The sequence below is a fragment of the Tasmannia lanceolata genome, unplaced genomic scaffold, assembly GCF_043159265.1.
Source record: "Tasmannia lanceolata isolate RefF3 unplaced genomic scaffold, GAP_Taslan_0.1 ptg000019l, whole genome shotgun sequence".
Taxonomy (NCBI): domain Eukaryota; kingdom Viridiplantae; phylum Streptophyta; class Magnoliopsida; order Canellales; family Winteraceae; genus Tasmannia; species Tasmannia lanceolata.
The window spans coordinates 6,290,696-6,309,234 of record NW_027518696.1 but is presented as its reverse complement, the minus strand read 5'-3'; the positions used below and the strand labels follow the sequence as shown (position 1 = coordinate 6,309,234).

Sequence of the window (18,539 nt, the reverse complement as noted above, 5' to 3'; positions counted from 1 at the left end):
AGAGGGGTATAATTGAGATGGTAGGCATGAGCGACAATGAAAAAATACCTAAAAACCATGAAAAAACCCAACTTATGAAAAACACCTTAAAAACCCTGAAAAACCCCAACTTTAAGGAGTAAGGATTTTTTTTTCATGATAAATTAGTATCTCCAGGTGGTGAGAGAGACGTAGGGCATTGGGAGAGGGAGAGAGATTTTAGAGGGCACGATTGAGATGAGCATGAGAAGTGGCTAAAAAATCGGAAAAAGTCATCCTATGAGTATAGTTTTTTGGTTCCTGACTTTTAGCCACTTCACTTTCATCTCCACTTGGAGACACCGATTTATCATGAAAAAAAAATCCATGGTAGCCAAACGTGCCCTAAGCAGTGTACTTCTTTTCACCATTTTTAAGGATTTCCCATTCTTTGTCCATCCCTATCCTCTCAAGTCCCTGCTTCTCCGTCTTCCTGCCATCTCTCACAATTGGGCCAACAGATATTCCATGGAATAATTTTTCATGGCCGATGAATGGTAGATTTGGTAAACTTAGAGTGTGTAAGAGACATAGATGTATTGATTAGGATAATGATAAGGTGATACATGAAGTCCAGCCTCGTAGCGTTATTTGATGCACTATTGGTTGCATAACTAATTGAAACCAGTGGACCAGTAAGTCATTTTGAGAAAAAATAAAATAACAACTTTTTCCACACGTTCTATAAATTGCACCGATGGGAGTAGCCCACCCCGTGACTTTTTTTCATAGCCTAAGAAAATAACTGTTATGTGTAGATGATGTGCACGCATGGGAGTTTCTTGATCATGGCTTCAATATTGAAATCTGAGTTTGAGTTTATCCTCTCACTCCAACCAATTGTGCTTATGAGATTCCACACTCTCATTCAATTAGATCTACCTAAGCTTTGGTTGTGAACCACCCTCATTAGGGTGGTTCATCTTGTCTATTCTGCTTTCTTTTTGCTGGTTATATGTGTTAACTTACCAATTTCCTCAAAAGCTTAAGCTATTGGATAAATGCGTTATTTGTCTTTCATACTTTAACACTCTCTCGCACATGTGGCCCACTTGGCAAACACGCGGCACATGTGGTCTCACTTTGGGCCGACCATCGCATGCGGATTTTTGTTATCCAGGAGATTTGAACTCGAGACCTTTGGCTCTGATACCAGACCAACTTCTCCAAAAGCTTAAGCTGTTGGAGAAATGCGTTATTTGTCTCTTATACTTTAATAATATGGTCCAAAATAACCAAAACCTAAAGAGTGGCACGAGTCTTCCATCTTGTTTACAAGAGATTTGCCAGGTACCATCGTATAAAGGCATTTCACGTGTTGGCTGTTGCATGAAAGAGCAACCACATATGCTCGGATTTTGTCTCATTCATTTAATTCATCTGAGGTGGCTGCTTTCTCAATGCAACAACTGGTCCGCGATACGCCTTCTGCGATGGCCCCTAACAAATCCTTGTTTACAACACTTGGTACATCTTGATGTGGACAAAAATTACCAAGAATAGTTTGGTTCGTTGTTGTGGAACAAGTTTTTCAGTATTTTTTTAGGGCATCAAATCTTGTTCTTTTGGCCTGATTTTGGTGTTTTTAGAAAGATTTTTAGATTACCTATCTAAAGAGCTCAAGATTACGCGATTTAGACTTGAGTTGGCTAAGTTATAGGCAGTTTTAGAATATGGTAAGTGTCTATTATGTGATTACTATTTTAGGTAAGTTTTGGTCAAGTTTTAGGTTTTATTTATGTTATTTTAGATGGACGGCTATGATTAGTTGCTTGGGTATTAAGTTAATTTTAGGGCTTTTTTCTTATAATTATATGCTATGTAAGCATTGTAATGGACTTGCTTTTTGAATGAGATCTGCCTTTAGGCTCTGAGTTATTTTGAGAACTTTTGGTTGCTTAGATTAGCAGCTACATGAGTATTTTTTAGTTTCGCTCTGAGAAACTTGACTTCGACGGGATCGAAGTAAATCACATCCCCTTCGACGGTAAACGAAGTATTCTATTCCCTACGACGGTGTTCGAAGGGCTCATTTTCATTTATTTTATCAATTTTGCATCCACTGCTGCGCAACGAAGAGCGTCCAACATTTTGGACTGCATCACATCTTCTCTTCCATAAGATTGATAATGCACACATTTAAAATCCCTGCTAACATTCACATATTATCAAAAGAGGTTCGCCGATGTCACTTGTTTGAAGTGTTGCTTTTTTATATTTAAATATGCAAGGTCCAAAAGTTTTTAAGGATTCGTTAGGGTCCATCGCAAAAGGCATTTCTCGGAACATCTGTTGCATGAGAGAATAAGTACCTCATGAATAATGACAAAATCTATTGGAAAGTGAACCTATGTGGCTGCTCTCTCGTACAACAGACGTTCTGCGAAATGCCATTTGCAATGGGTCCTAGCAAATCCCAAGTTTTTAACATTCTCTGGGTCGGATTGAATGTTAGGTTTTGTTTTTTGTTTCTTTAAATAAGATCCTACCCTAGATTGGGTTAGGTTTTTCAACCTAAAAGCAGGTTCAAATTTTACTTGAATTTCTCGAGAACGGTTTTCTCTCTCTTTTATCTCTCTACCTTATCTGATATCTCTTCTCTCTTTATATCGGGTATAATGACACCCTGTACCATTACTATCCGAGGTTGACAACCAGACAATACTTACCACTATTCTCCAGGGTATGTTCTAGGAAAATCCAACGCCTGTCTCCTCCCTCAAGCCTACTTATTATTCCACTACTCTATTTCTGTCTGTGATGTACTGATGTGCAACCAAACAGAGGATTTTTCCTCCATGTGGAAAGTCCATTCGAACTAACAAAACAAAGGATGATTTCCTCCTAGCATTTCTGTCATATAAGTTATTTTTTCTCCTTCACTGACAGCGATCGACATTTCGAAGAAGGAGAGAAGAGGAAGAAGGATTCCAAAGGTAATCCTCCTTTGTTTTCTTTAATCTTCCTTCTTGTTTTCCAAGTGAAACCCCATTGTTTTGCATCATCCAAGCCCTCGAATCTGTAAATAAAATGCTCAAAGACCCTCTAGGTTAATCACCGACTTCCCGGAGTCATTGAAAATTAGGTTTTCATCTGGTCGATACATGTCATTTTAGTCACATAGGCCTTAAGGTATCAAACTATTTAAAATGCCCACCACCTGTTTGTTCTGTGTATTTGCATTTTTGTTACATATAATGTTCGACGTTCAAATGTTGGGATTCATATTTTTATGAACAATCTCACTGCAGACAGACATCTGGTTATTCAAGATGTTTATATCAAGGTTTTTTGGGAGGACCCTTTTTACTGCAGCCAAATCAGAAGCTTCTGCTGCTGCTAATGCCTCGGTTAGGACCATGCGCAACCCTCTCGAGGAGTTTTTTGAGGCAGATCGAAGTCAGGAAGAGGACAAACCTGTTGTTTATGGTATTGAAATCTTCTCTTGTTTATCATCACTGGATTAGGAGTTTATAATATTAAGTTTCTAATCTTGGAAGGGTACTGCCTATTTTGTCATGGAAACATACTAATCGACAGCCTGTTTAGTTATCACTGAGAAACTGACTTTTAAAAATAAAAATCATTGTTCTATAAGGATGCATTTTGTGATTTACAGTAACGTGGCATACCCTAGCAATTTTTTTTATTTTTATTTTTTCTAACTCAAACATAGTAAGAATGTCTCACACTCCCACTGGTACTTTGATACAAAAAAGGACGCATTCCCCCATCTCTTAATAAACATAGTAAGAATGTCTCATACTCTGTTATGTGCATTTTCTATTTTCTTATGATGTATATGGCGTGGGTCAGAGTGTAGTTTTTATTTAGTTATGGCTGTAATTTTTATTTAGTTATGGTTTATAGGTTTTAGGGTAGTGGGTGTTGGTTATGTGTCTTTTAAGTGGGAAAATGAGTAGCACATGTGTAACTACCTTTTGTGTTTGTATTTAAGTTATTTATTTCAATGAAATGGAAGGGAAGAAGATAATTTACTGCAAAGGAAACTTTGTTTTGGAGAGTCATGGCTCCTCTCGAATTGAGCCGTTGGGAGGTCTGGTTGCCTTGAATCAGCCCCTATCACCCTCTTTTTCTATTTTCCTTTGTTTATTTTGGTTACGGCCGATTAGGCACGTAACTGTTACTTTGATACAAAAAGGGGACTCTTTCCATCTCCTAACTGCATGTAATTCAGGTCAGATTAATGTGGCCTGCTTCTGTTTCTGTTACACTAGAACCAAACCCAGCTCTTCCCATGGTTATCACTTCACGGCACACCAATATATTTTACGGAGGGTTGCATGGAGGATTTTGGATTGAACAGATCTTATGCAATGATACCATTCTACTTGCACGTGCTTGTTCTTACTTACATATGTTTACATGTGCAAAACCAGTGTTTAAAAATGCGGATGCGGGTTAAAATGTGGGCAAGAAAAATCCTTGTCAACTCGGCACGGATGCGTCCAAGAACGTGATTCGGCTGATGTTGTCATAACTCGGGAGAGTCAAAGGAGTTTTTATTGACTCTGTAGGGTAAAACGCGGAGCACGACCAAGGGAAAAGGGAGTCAACTTGGGGGAGTCCACGATGACGCGGAGGGTTTTTAAAACTATGTGCAAAACCAATGGCACACAGCATTCCAAGATGCTCTTCATTTAACTTTTGATTCATAGACATACTTATCTAGACAAGATTACGATATTTAAATAAATGCATGCATACTGCTTGAACATGTATGTATACTCACAAGGATTTTGATTAAAAAATGTGTGGATACTTACAAGGTGCATATTTAACAGGATGCATGTATGCACAGCTGAAGGAAGAAGGGAAACCAAGCAGAACCCATTTTTTGGGGGGGCTGTGGTCACTGACTCCTTTCTACATATCAAGTTTAGGGACAAGTCCTCGTTTGATTTTATTCAAAACTAGGGTGCACTAAAAGTCTAAAACTTTTTAATATGTCATGTTATCCTCTATTTGGCACCATTTTTTAATATCTCAGCATTTCCTATATTTTAGTGTAATTCTTTTCGTTTGTATGTGTGGGGGCTAGCTGTTGTCACAATCAAACACAATCTGGTTTTGTGTCTTGGGCCTCTTGGCTATTGGTACACACTCTCTTTGCTTGGCAGTTGGCACGCTACCACGAGCATACTTCTTGTTGGTGATCAAGGCAAGAATCACTCTTTTCTATTCAGAGCATCACTTGAAATGATCCCCGTTTTGTCCATTTATTTCTCTTTATCCAAAGTAATGTGACCTTTAGTATTTTTGTTTAATTTTTTTTCTCATGCTTGAGATTGTCCCTGATGTCTCCTAGACTCAAGATATATGGAAGAAGCCTAAGGTAATGGAAACAAATTGTTCTTTTGGAATTTCACCTTTTTTTTGTTGGTATTTGGAGAATTGGTTGGAGAGGACACCCATATTTGGGGTGACAATGACTCCCTCTTTAATATACTCTTTATTTAACCGACAACCCTGGTATGCTGAAACGTAATCGAGTAGGCATCAACATAATCCAACACCTCTTCAAGAGCATTGACAAATCTCCATGGAAATCATCTCCCATCCTTAACTTTGATCACATTAAGGGAATCGTCCTCAGCAATCAAAGAGTTAAGGGCATCAGGACCGAGGAGAAGAATGCCATTCTTAAGAGCCAACACCTCCTCATGTCAGTCTTTGATCTCAATTGGACCCAAATACACCAAAGAATTCCGCGCTATCATGACGATGAAGAATTCCGTGCTATCACGACGATGAAGAATTCCTCAAATTCCACTGACTCTATTTCTTGAGCTTGAACCATCAAAGTTGAACTTGGGAGCAGCAAGAGGAAGAGGGAACCACCTAGGAGAGGGGGACTCATTAGATAGCAAATTTGTGCAGATCGCATCCCATGAGAACCAATGACCTGACTTTGATGCCTCCACAACACAATGTATAGTGGAAGAGAAGATCGTCTAACAATTGCAAGATGAGTCAGTGCAATTATCAAAACATCGTAGTGGCAACATCAATAGCCTACAATTATTATTCAATACCTATCAATTTTTTTTATCACGTTGACTTCAAGGTTTTGACTGTTTATAATCTATGTAGTCTGGAAGAATTACACATATAGATGAATGGCATTCTCCTACATTTTGAGAAATTCAATGAAACTTCTCTGCGAATGTTGCTCCTTTGTTCAGGTAGAAGTTGGAAGGCATCTGAACTACGTCTTAAATCTTGGGATGATCTTCAGAAGCTATGGTATGTTCTTTTGAAGGAAAAAAACATGCTTATGACTCAGCGTCAAATGCTCCATGCACAAAACCTTCGGTTTCCTAATCCAGAGCGTGTCCCCAAGGTATGTTTTACATTCTTTTGGTAGTAAGTAGATGCCAAAATTTTGCTGTTGTTATCCTGAACTTATAAGTTGTTCTATTTATACAAACTTAGTATATCCATATGAGAAGCTTTACTCCCTTAAAAAATTTATGTTGCATATGGATTTCATCTACCTTGTATTATATATTAGCGTGAGGGTATTGTTCTTTGTACTGAGTCAGTGACTATTTTTTTCATTAAGTGAAATCTTATAAATGAAAGGCAAGCTAGGGCTGGGTGCCACATAAAAAACACAGAAGGAAACAAAAACAAAAGGAAACAGCAAAGTATACTACAAATTATGCATCCCATGCCATACTCTCAATTCTGTACATTTCAATTCAAAATTTGCCTGTCGATCTGCAGACGAGTTTCCATAATTTATGGATATGGGAGGAAGAACATTCAACACTACTAAGTCGCTAACTTCAGAATGACATTTATTGATCCAATTATTTAGAGAAATGTTTATTGTTGAAATCAGAGCAGAATTAGGGGTAGATCAAATGAAGCATTGAAAAGAGAAAAGACTTAAAAGAAGAGGGCATAAGATGATCAATCTATCATCAAGCAAATAGATCAAGCTCTAAACTCTTCAATTTGTGAAAATGTATCATGAGAATATATCCCTAAAAATAACTAGCTCAAGCTCTTAACTTTAATCGCAGCTGATGGGGACCATCTTTTACAAAAGTCAGAAAGGGGCTTATTTTGAAAGTGAGACTTATTAGAAATATTTAGGGTTTTTCTTTATTTTGTAGGATATACTTGTCTTTATTTTTATAGGGACATATTGCCATATTGGTCATATTGGCAAATTTAATCTAATGGGGTTGGGTTAATAGTTTTTTTTAGTCGGTTGGTTTTCTATTCATGCATCACTATTCACATGGTATTATTCACACACCACTATTCACGTCAATATTCACTTAGATGATTAGTCACCGTCTTTTTTGATGTCCAAAACAACAAATCACCTAATTATTGTTTCTTCGGAAGCCCCGAGACTATTCTCCGCGTCATGCCTTAGGCTATGTTTGTTTTTTTCATCTTCCGTCACATGAGGAATAAACTTTCCCCTCATCACCAAGTTTGTCTTTGTTGGATATGTAGATGGTTAGAAAGGCTACCATTGTTATGACCCTCGTCAACTTCCTACGCATGTCTCACATCATTTTGTTTCTTTAAAAGGTTTACTTTTCCCCCTCCCACAAGAGCCATGTCCTCCAACAATTTTGTCTCTCTCGCTATCCTATGAAAGAAACTTCATTTGGTTTTGATGCCTTTTCCTCCTAATCACTTACTATGGAAAAGGCATAAAGACACCCCATTGCTATTTGTTTAATTCTTTTCTCTTTTCAATGCTTGATTTGGTTTTGATGCCTTTTCCTCCTAATCACTTAGGGTGATATTTGTTTACTTTCCCTAGAAACCTCTCCCTCGGATGAATGTTAGTTCATCATTCTAAACATCATACTCATCCCCCTCTATCATCTTGGATTTCCATCCCAGTCTCTCTTTGTCAATCTTGAAAAACATTCTATACCTGCCACATATAAACAACCAAAAAGCAGTACTGTTGAAAAACTGCTGTGAACGAGGAGCTTCGTGCTCTTTGGGATAGTGACACTTGGGTATTGGTTCCATGTGCACATGATACATCTGTCATTGGAAGCATGTGGCTTTATTATAGCAAGCTCAAGTTTGTGGGTACCTTTTGTGTGTGTGTGTGTGTGTGGTTTCAAATAGATGTAAAGAATGCTTCCTTACATGGATACCTTATTTAGATAATATATGTGTCCCGCCTCCCCTGTATTATCTGTTCCTACATCTCCATCTCTTTGTAAAATAAAGAAATCTCTTTATGTTCTCAAACAAGCGTTACGAGCATGATATGAAAATTTTCAGACAACAGTAGTTACCCATGAATTTTTATTTCTTTTGGAATGGTACCCATGATTTCGAGTAGAGCATGACAAATCATACTTTTTGGGCCTAGAATTATCATGAACCAAATGAGGCTTTCTTGTAAGGCATACCAAATATACCATGTGTTTAATTCATGTTGCAAATCTGACTGAGAACCAGGTAGTCAACAGCCCTCTTGAGTTGAATGTCAAGTATTGAGAGTCTGATGATTTACTTCTTGATGATTCGATCACATATTGACTACTTGTGGGGAGCTTAGTATATTTGACAATGAATAAATCAGACAATGAGTCAATTTGTTTTTGCTCATACGCATCATCTTGGAGCAGTTCATTGGCCATTTGATTCTTACATGGAATTGTGTCAAAGTCGCTTCTTGCCACTATCTTCCTTAGAGTTGATTGCCTATGCTGATGTTTATTCAGACACACATTGTTCCACTACGGGTTGGTGTATATTCTTAGGAGATACTCTAATCTCATGGGAATATAAGGAATAGGATGTTGTTTCCAAATATGCTTCTGAAACAGAATATCGATCAATGCCAGAGGCATCTATCGACATGGTCTGGCTTCGAGCACTTCTTTCGGATTTTGACATTTCACTTCCATCCACCTTTCTTTATGGAGATAATAAGAGTGCTCTTAAGATTGACAAAAATCTAGTCTTTCATGAGCAAACAAAGGTGTATTGGCACTATATACGACAATTCTATTCCAAAGAGTGGATCACATTACCCTATGTTCCTTCGACACATCATCTCAGAAACATCTTTACAAAACCAATGTTGGCGCTGGGCATGAATTTTTTTTATTTTGCAAAGTGATGCTTCATGACCCAGTGCATCAATTTGAGGGGGAGTGTGGAGCATGTGTGACTCATATACATCATTACAGGGTGTATATGAGTCAAATGGGAGGATCTCTGTAATATTGTAAATATACACAACTGAAGGGGGAATTTCGGAGTTTTAATCCCAGCTTACCTATCAATAAAAACTTTGGGGAAATGATAAATTCACCCTTTTATTTACCAAGGCCGCTCCCTCCTAGTGTTTTCATAACTTTGGAAGGGTGTTTCAAAAACACTGAAGGATGGCCATGGTTAAAATTGGGGGCACATTTCTCATGAGCCCAACTTAAGTATGTAAAATGAAATAGGAATATACCCGTATGCCCCTCATCTCATGTACAATACAACAGGTGTACTTTCTCGTTCTCCCATTTTCGTGAGCAATGCTCAGGCATCTTCTTCCTTTTCTTCCTTGTCACTTCTTTAAGATATCTTGCTTAATTTGTCATATCAAACTGAACTTTGATGGTTACTCAGTTGGGAACCCCGATTTGCTATGTATTGGTGGGTGTTTTCAGAAATAGTATGGGCTCGTTGGTATGGGATTTCTTGGGTCCCATTCGCATGGCAAATTCTAATGAAAACTGAAGCAAAGGCTCTTAGAATGGGTCTTAGAGTTTTCTGTTCTAAGTTTGATTGTTGTCTTATTGTTGAAGGCAACTCCAAAAATGCCATTGGGTGGGGGCTGGAAACAGCAGGGCTCCGTTGATTGTCCTTTATTAACAAGATCATTAATCTATCGGGAGTCACGAATTGCACATCCAGCATGCATGTCCTTGAAGAGGCTAATGAAGTCGTCGACTCATTGGTTTTGTACGTCTTGTTGGATTTCTGCTGCCGCTTTTGAATAAATTTAGTTACCATTTAACAAAAAATGCTAAACCACAGTAGGGGTATTTGGACAGTTGTATTATTTACTTAATATATATTTTCAGTTTGGAATACTTTCATATTTGTAATACTACTCAAATATATTTTGTAACTATACTTGGTTGGTGAACCCTATGTGATATCCATGATAGCTTGAGGGGAAGCACTAAAGAGTAAGGGGCATATTGCGACACTTGTAAAATTAATTTAATATATTTTTAGTTTGTGATAGCTTAGTATTCGCTATATTATTCAAATATATACCACAGCTTTTCCTTTATCTTTATATACTATTAACCCAATTTGTGCCCAGCCATGGAGCGATTAGTCATGATCGTTCTTGGTTTTCCTCTAAACCTCAAGATGGAAGGTAAGCATGCTGAAAATCTGATGTAGAGCGGGTCCCGGCCAAAGATTATGGGTACTATTTCGCATAGGGAAACTATTTTTCTTTTCACCACTTCCATGTAATAATCCATATAAGGGGTAGTTTTGTCCTGTTATTGTAGTAGGGATTAGTATAAATAGGGAGGGCTTTGTCATGTTAGAGGACTTTCACAAAATATTGAATTGGAGAATTAGGGTTTTTCTTCTTGGAGAGAATTCCAAGTTGTTCTATCTTTGGGAGTGTTCTAGGAGCGAATTTCCGAGTGAATTTTCAGCGTCTTGGACTCCTCTTATCTTCCCTGTTGCAAGCAGGTATTTGCATTCCTTTGATTTTATCTTTTATTGGATGTAAAGCCCCATTTCATCAATCTAATTTCATGTTACTTAAATGGCAAATGGAGATTGGAGCTTGATATTTTACATTAAATTTGTCCTGTAATTCCTTCACGAGTTCTGCCCTTCAATTTGTCGTGTATGCGAAATCCTCCGAAATAGATTTAAGAGGCCCAGCTGATTTTAATCCATGAGTACTTTGAAGTTGTTGAAGGAATTGAATGTGAAGGGGTCAGGTTCAGCTTGCATTATAGTAATTGTCTGATGGTAGAATTGTAGACCAAGGATTTTGATAGCCTAATTCAATATCATTTGACACTGGGCATGCTCTCGATTAGGTGAGATTGTTGAATTCGTGCCCTATTAATATGCTTCTATGTAGTTATTGCAGATGAGTGTTTTGGTTTTCAAGAGCATCAACTGCTTGTGAAAATGTTAATTGCCAAGGGTTTATAGATGGAATTTTGTTCCTTGAACCTCTGTTCACAAGGCATTTTTACAATCTTGCTCATGTTCGGTTGAGTTGCATCAACATTGGAATGCATAGTTTCATGTATGTCCAAATTGCTTGCATGTGTACTGTTTGTTGGAAGACCCCAAAGAGGTGGCTTGCATGTGATTGTTTAATCCTTGGAGGATAGGGGTTGATTGACTGCCTTTGAATCTTAGTTGCATCCAGTCTTGAAGTTTGAAGCTTGTCCACACTTGGTACCCTTGTTTCGGCAAGTTACCCTACGTCAAAATCCCACTTATTTTTTAATAAAAGAAACAGCCCACTTCATTTTTTTTTTTTGAAAATGTAAAACACCCACTTCATTCCAAACCAGTAATACTATTTGTGCAAAGATTGGCAGTAGGAACCTGTTTGTGATGCTCTATTGAATATCTTTCATTTTTTCTGAGATACAGGTGAGAAAGTCAATGTGCCGAATCAAGCATGTACTTACAGAGAGAGCAATCGATGAGCCCGACCCTAGGAGGTGTTCCGAGATGAAGAGGATGATCAACGCCTTGTGAATTGTGATGCTTTCCAAGTTCCAACTTACAATTCTTGTCCCTTTTTCGTTAGATACATTTGTTCCAATCATAATCATATTTCATGCTGTCAATTCTAATGTTTCTATATGTATTAGTTTTGAGAATAGCTAATTTGCATGTAATGCCATAAAACTATGTAGGTAGTTGTTATTATGTTATATGATATCCTGAATTTCATTTTAAGCAGCTGTGAGAACTGTCTGATTTTGATTGGACGGCTATCGCACGTCCGGATTATGGCTTGAAACTGATCAGGTTTCAGGTCCACCAATCTAACAAGAAATTTGGTGTTGGGCATTTAACCAGAGTATTCTCCTTTGAATAAATAGTAGACTACTAAGGACTAGTCTTGTTAGCTTTGCAGCAGTACCAATTGAATCAAAATTAGTTTATTATCAGTCAGATGTGCTTCTAGACACCTGTTGTGATTATTGCTCGAACAAAATAGTCTTGTGGTCGCCAATCTAGCGGGAAGTGGCCCCATCTGTGACAGTACACAGATTTAAGTTTGCTTACATTGAAATATTAGGTGCTGATTGATTAAGCCCAGATTGTTTTCCTTTGGATAACTAGGAGGACTAGTAATGGAGAGTCATTTATCTTTGCAGAAGTACTTTTGAATGAAAATTATCTTATTACCAATCAGTAATGTGCTTTTAGATACAGTACTTAACTATTTTGGGTTTTCTGTAGCCGACAAGGTGTGTAGTTTTCTGTGGGCTTGAGATGTTTAGGAGAATGTAGAAGCTTTTTTATTTTGGGGTGGCGATGAATCCGCGCCCTCCCCCCGCGCGGAGCAGTCCACATTCACCCCATTTGACCATGTAAACCACTAATTTCTCCGCTAAGTAGCCCAGTACCAAAAAAAATCTCTCTCCCTCATTTTTCTTGGGCAGCTTATTTTATAAATAATGCAACACATACCTGCATTGAACTGGGTGTCCATTTTTCTTGGGCAGTTCCCTTCTTCACCCCCTCATAAATGGCAATTCCCAAGAGCTAAGTACCCAAAACTTTAAATGCCCGAAGCTAAACACAAACAAAATGTGAAAAGCTTCGAGCTCGAAGCATAGACAACAAGAAATTGCTCGTAAAACATGGGCCAAAGCCAAGAATTGCAGCAGGAATTCATTACAGATTGGTTTTATAAAAAGGCCCCAGCAGTAGGGCTCTTCACTATTTTTTTTCTTTTCTCGTTAGCTTCGAATCAGACAAGATTTCTATATTGTGCCCTTAGGTGTGTAATATTTTGGTGCAATGCATAGGCCATGCTTAAGAGCCCCATCTTCTTAAGAGGCCTCCCCAAACACGGACAAGATTTGTAGTGCTTGTGCCCTTTGGTGTAAAATATATCTTGGGTTTAGATTTGGTTGGGGTGCGCCGGGCCCGTGCAGTAGTGCAACACATGGGCGACACTTAAGAGCCCCAATAGCAAGCTATTGTGGTGGGCCCTTCCCCACAAAAAATTAGGTTAATATCATGTGGTCCGATGGACCACGTATCAGATATTAAACTGATAAGAACAGATACTACACTTGATCTTAGCCAAAAGGCCGAGAAAGGTATGCTTTCTCTCCGTGCTTCCTACTCTTTTTTATACACAAGCACCCTCCACCTAATTTCACTCCTAGTCGATGTGGGACTAAATGAGAGCAGCAGAAGAATCTACAAACCTCGGAACCCTTTTTTCCCTGGCCACCTCCTTGTGGTGTAAAAAGAATAGTCGTAAATACACTTTGGGGGTGGCCTTAGGAAGAAAAGGGGGGAAATCATATATTCACCCCTTTCTACAGGGCCATCCCTTTTAGTGAAATCAGGACCATTGATCTTGTTGAACATCATGAGATAAGCCCCATGGTTTTAGTCCCATTCCAAACGGGACATCCCATGCGTAGGATAAACAGATCATAAACATCAAAGGTTTAGCTTTTCTTTTGTGGAACCCGAGAAAAGGCTCGATGGATCGAGAGACTCTGATCATCCCTCTAGATCACTATGGTCACGTAAACCACGCAAAGGTGGAGCCTGGTAGGTTTCCTTAGGAAGCGTAAGAGGCTTTCTTTTTAGCATTTTAGTCATGGAAGATACGAAAGAGAACATGATGACCGGAGTTAGAAATTGGATGTGGCTTTCTCAGTATGTATTGTTTTTAGGAAATGCACCGGGCCATTTGATTTGGAAGATTAGGCATAGGCGGATGGGAGATTTATGAATCCATTGTCGATGACTCAAGATAAGGGTGCAACTTGGGTAGGTGGACCGTGGGGTTAAGCTTTTCTGAAAAATGAGTTGGTATTAACCTGATTTTACGGTAAAAGTTCAACCCGAATTCCTAAAAAATGACCCAAGTTGTACGGAGACTTTGTTTGGATTGGGTATAGTGACGAAATTATACTCTCAACTCAACAAAGCCTTTGTTCCAAACTAGTTGGGGTAGGCTAAATGAATCATTTGGAAAAAAAATTATAAAGAAGGTAAAATAAATTTATTCGGCTCTAATCCTGGTTCTAGTTGGGTTCTTCTACGTGAATCATTTTCTTCCATTCTATCATATCCAAGGTCATGTTCTCTATTATGTTCCTAGTTAGCAAGTCTTTCCTCACTATTTCTACACAAATTGTTTTCGGTCTGCCCCTACCTCTTTTTACTCCATCAATTTGGCACGAGTCGCCTCTTCTCACCGTAGCATCCAAAGGCCTACGTTAGATATATCCAAACCATCTTAAGCGGTGCTCTCTCATCTTCTCCTCAATTGGTGTCACCCCCACTTTTTTACGAATGTCTTAATTTTTAATTCTATCTAACCTTGGTTGGCCGCACATCTATCTAAGCATTCGCATATCTGGTACACTAATCTTATGCACATGTTGTTTCTTTGTGGCCCAACATTCTGAGCCATATAGCATGATTGGCCTTACAGCTGTCTTATAAAACTTTTCCTTCAAGTTGGTAGGGATTTTATGGTCGCAGAGAATTCATGAGGCAACCTTTTACTTCACCCAACCTGCTCTTATTATATGGTTAACATCCTCTTCAATCACTCCTTCCTTATATAGAATTGAACCAAGATAGTGAAAGATATCCCTCTTAGATATCTCCTGTCCACTCATATTTATTACATTCTCGTCCCGCCTCCTTACATTAGTAAAGTTGCATTCCATATATTCTGTCTTAGTCCTACTCGGTCTAAAACTTTTGGATTCCAAAGTAGTTCTCCATAACTCTAATTTAGCATTTACTCTTGCTTTGGTTTCGTCGATTAATCCTATATACCCTCCTCTGTAAGCTCATCTATAACCATGGTTTAAAATTTTGGTCTGAAATTTGGTAATTTGGTTCGAAATTCCGACAGAATTTTTGAAATTTCGTTCAAAATTTTGTAACACTTAAAAAAAAATAAAAAATAATGGCATTTAATCGAAATTTAAAATTTCGGATTTCGGTCGAAATTTAAAACCATGTCTATAACTAGCGTAAAAAAAATAAGGGCTTAGAGTTGATCCTTGGTGCAATCCTATTGTAATTAGAAACTCGCTAGACGTGCCATCGGTGGTTATATCTGTTTTAAATACAAAAGTGGGCCCCATCATTCAGTGATCTGTACCGTTGAAATCATGCAATTCTAAGGATCAGTTCATAGGGCAGGTCATGAGTGCAAACTATAGATAGCAGTGGAGAGGAACGAATAATTTTCAGGAATAAGGTGAGCTCGACAATGATTAAATGAATTTCTACCATATATCTCTGAAAATTTCAGACATTTGATTTAGGTCTATAAATCAAATCAAAGTAGGGCCGATCATTCACTGATATACACTGTTGCTTCTTTGTTCACGCCTCTAACGTTCTAGACTCTCGAGGATATTCTTGTGACACACATATATGGAATATGGTGATCAGGCCTCTGTTCTGTTCACCCAATTCCCATGATACTTTACTTGAAAACAGAACAGAGGTCAAACTGAATAGATGAAACCAACCAAGTCTATTCGAGAATTAAACAAACCCCGGTCTGCTATCCCATGTGAACAACCCCATTGGTTGTAACGCCCATCCTGTCTTACATGGCCCCTCCCTTTGAATAATCTGTAGAGATATACTATAAAAAACACAGGGATTGGTAGAGACCGTTAGAGAAAACTACAAAAGAGCTTACAGAGGAAATAAATGATATCGGCACACCCATGTCTTACGAGAGCTTTCTGGGAACTGCAATAACTTTCGACAGCTCTTTAAATAATAAAAAGATAGATAACATGAGTTAGTGCCGATATCAAATAAGGGTTGTGCTGATATCATCTCCCATATAGGTAATCTTCCCCAAGATCTTTCCAGAAACACCGACGAAATGTAAAACCGACGGCACAAAGCTGCTGATTCTCACAAAACCGAGTGCCAATGGCCAAATCTGCCATGTCAGATGATGACATGTCACCCTGGCTGCCACGTGTTACACTTTGTGACCATTCTGAGCCACGTGTCATTACTATGCCGACTTGGTTCGAGAACACGTGGCAGATCGTTGAAGTAACTTAACTTAGCCTCGAAGTCGTCAAACATTGACACGCTTGACTAAATCCCTTCAATCAAAACTCGCCAAGTGTCATAACGCTTCGAATCATAACCCTTGGATGTCGGTCCGATCTACGGCTGGGAATCGAGATCTTCTATAAATAGGGATTATTGTTACACCTTTTCTTCTACCAGAGATATTCAATAGGGTTTTTGCCGTTTGCGAATCTTACGTTTTACATATAAAAAGGTTCTCTTTCTAGGGTTTCAACATAACTCCAAAAAATCACAACAATGGCGGAATCAGATCCAAAACAGCAAACAGAAATAGTAATTCTCTTTCCATTGAATTTAAATCCTGTACAAATTAGGGTTTTTTTTTTTTTTTGTTCTTTGCTTATGTTTTTTTATTTACAGACTGAAAAAGAGGTTGAGAGGCTCAAATATTTGGAATTCGTTCAAGCTGCTGCCGTACATGCCGTATTGTTCTTCTCTATCGTGTACAATTTTGCGAAGGAGAATTCGGGCCCGTTGAAGCCCGGTGTTCAGTCCGTTGAGGGCACCGTCAAGACCGTTATCGGACCCGTATACGACAAATTTCATGACGTCCCGTTTGAGCTTCTCAAGTTCGCCGATCGTAAGGTTAGCTCCCTCTCAGGTTCTTGTACAGTTGTACTACTCCCACGGCGTGTTTTAGAGGGATCCTGTCGGAAACCCTAACTTGCGCCGTGTGTGAGGTTTCCTGTCCATATATTTTTTCCACTGTGATTGATCTATGAATGGAACGATTCTGACTAATATGCGCCGCATTTCCCTGTGGTCGCGACTGTATGCGGAAATGCGCATATTAGTCGGTCCACGCTGTAATTGCTACGGTACGCCACCGGTCCCATGTGCAGCTTTTAATAACTGACCCATCGTTTGTGCGGCGTAAATTAGCTCTGACACGTGTTATGTTCTGTGTTCCTTTGACACTTTCATGATTTCAGCTCCAGATCTCTCCGTATAAGTTAGTCCAGCCTGTACAATATTTGATAGAGTACGCTCGAGGCGCACCCTCAAATCGCAATCGAGTAGTTAGCACAGAATTAGTTTTGTTGGGGAAATGATAATAAATTCGCGCCCCTGTAGGATAATTCGCACCCCTTGAAACCTTAATTCAGGCAGACCTTAACGCTTTTTCACGCCAAATCACGTTACAAGTGGTGCGAAATATCCCAAAAGGTTTGCAAATTTATCATGACCCAACTTGTTGCCACGATAACCCTTCGGAGTTAGTTGCAAAAAAACGACTCAAACTTTTTTTTTGTTTTCGATCGTTTGACAGGTTGATGGATTCGTGCGCGGGGTGGACCGGCACGTGCCGCCGGTGGTGAAGGTGGCTTCAAGCCAAGCCATGTCTGCGGCTCAGAAGGCTCCAGAAGTGGCTCGGGTCGTGGCTTCGGAGGTGCAGAGGCAAGGAGTAGTGGAGACGGCTAAGACGGCTTACACCAAGCTGGAGCCGACTGCAAAGGAGCTGTACGGAAAATACGAGCCGGTGGCTGAACATTATGCCGTGTCGGCTTGGCGCACTCTCAACCGGCTCCCGCTCTTTCCAGAAGTGGCCCACATCGTGGTCCCTACGGCGGCGTATTTCTCAGAGAAATACAACCGGACCGTATGCTATACGGCCGAGAAAGGGTATACGGTATCTGCATATCTGCCGTTGGTTCCTACGGAGAAGATCGCCAAGGTCTTTGATGGGGCCCACGAGAATGGAACCGAGCCGGCCAAGCGGACGGTGGATGATTCGGTTGCTTCGTTGGATTGACGGTTTGGATTTTGCGAGATAATAACGTCTATTGCGTAAAAAAAATTTGAGCACAAAAAGAACATGATTGCTGCTTGTGGTGCTAGTTATTGTAAAATCTGTATTTTGTTTTCATTATCTTGATGAACGGTTCACATTTTAAGTATTATGATCCAACGGCTGCAATGTTGATTTTCACTTTCGGGGTTTTTAACACACGTGTTTGGTAATGTTAAATAGAATAAGCTGTTCCTGGTATTGGCACCCTTCTTGGATAAATTAAACTTGTCCAATCAATGGAGTAAAATGAATCTTGGATAAACTATTACTGTATTACAGTAATAAAATTTGGGGAAGAGGCAGGATAGCCGATCCTAGTAACAGCTTATCCAAGGATTTCTATCCCTGTGAAGAGCAGCTCCAATGG

The 18,539-nt window shown here is 39.1% G+C and overlaps 2 protein-coding genes and 1 non-coding gene across 5 annotated transcripts; 2 read left to right on the top strand and 1 right to left on the bottom strand.

Moving 5' to 3' along the window:
• The first annotated feature begins 2,540 nt into the window (after nucleotides 1-2,540).
• LOC143853318 (uncharacterized) lies at nucleotides 2,541-11,994 on the top strand. 3 transcript variants are annotated; one of them, XM_077363041.1, is made up of 6 exons: nucleotides 2,541-2,701; nucleotides 2,908-2,954; nucleotides 3,270-3,447; nucleotides 5,081-5,200; nucleotides 6,225-6,382; nucleotides 11,683-11,994. In XM_077363041.1, exons 3-6 carry the CDS (start codon nucleotides 3,291-3,293, stop codon nucleotides 11,788-11,790), a joined length of 543 nt encoding a protein of 180 aa, XP_077219156.1. In that variant the 5' UTR covers nucleotides 2,541-2,701; nucleotides 2,908-2,954; nucleotides 3,270-3,290; the 3' UTR covers nucleotides 11,791-11,994. The 3 variants fall into 3 exon arrangements, with proteins under 3 accessions (XP_077219156.1, XP_077219155.1, XP_077219157.1); XM_077363040.1 differs by lacking the exon at nucleotides 2,541-2,701 and having other exon boundaries at nucleotides 2,729-2,954; XM_077363042.1 differs by lacking the exons at nucleotides 2,541-2,701; nucleotides 5,081-5,200 and having other exon boundaries at nucleotides 2,753-2,954.
• A 1,187-nt stretch (nucleotides 11,995-13,181) lies between these two features.
• LOC143853637 (U2 spliceosomal RNA) lies at nucleotides 13,182-13,377 on the bottom strand. The gene has a single exon (XR_013237252.1). It is a non-coding gene; the product is annotated as a U2 spliceosomal RNA (small nuclear RNA).
• Nucleotides 13,378-16,496: 3,119 nt separating this feature from the next.
• Nucleotides 16,497-18,310, top strand: LOC143853385 (stress-related protein-like). The gene is made up of 3 exons (XM_077363137.1): nucleotides 16,497-16,653; nucleotides 16,741-16,965; nucleotides 17,651-18,310. The coding sequence occupies exons 1-3, from the start codon at nucleotides 16,618-16,620 to the stop codon at nucleotides 18,131-18,133; spliced, it is 744 nt and encodes a 247-aa protein (XP_077219252.1). The 5' UTR covers nucleotides 16,497-16,617; the 3' UTR covers nucleotides 18,134-18,310.
• Nucleotides 18,311-18,539: the final 229 nt, after the last annotated feature.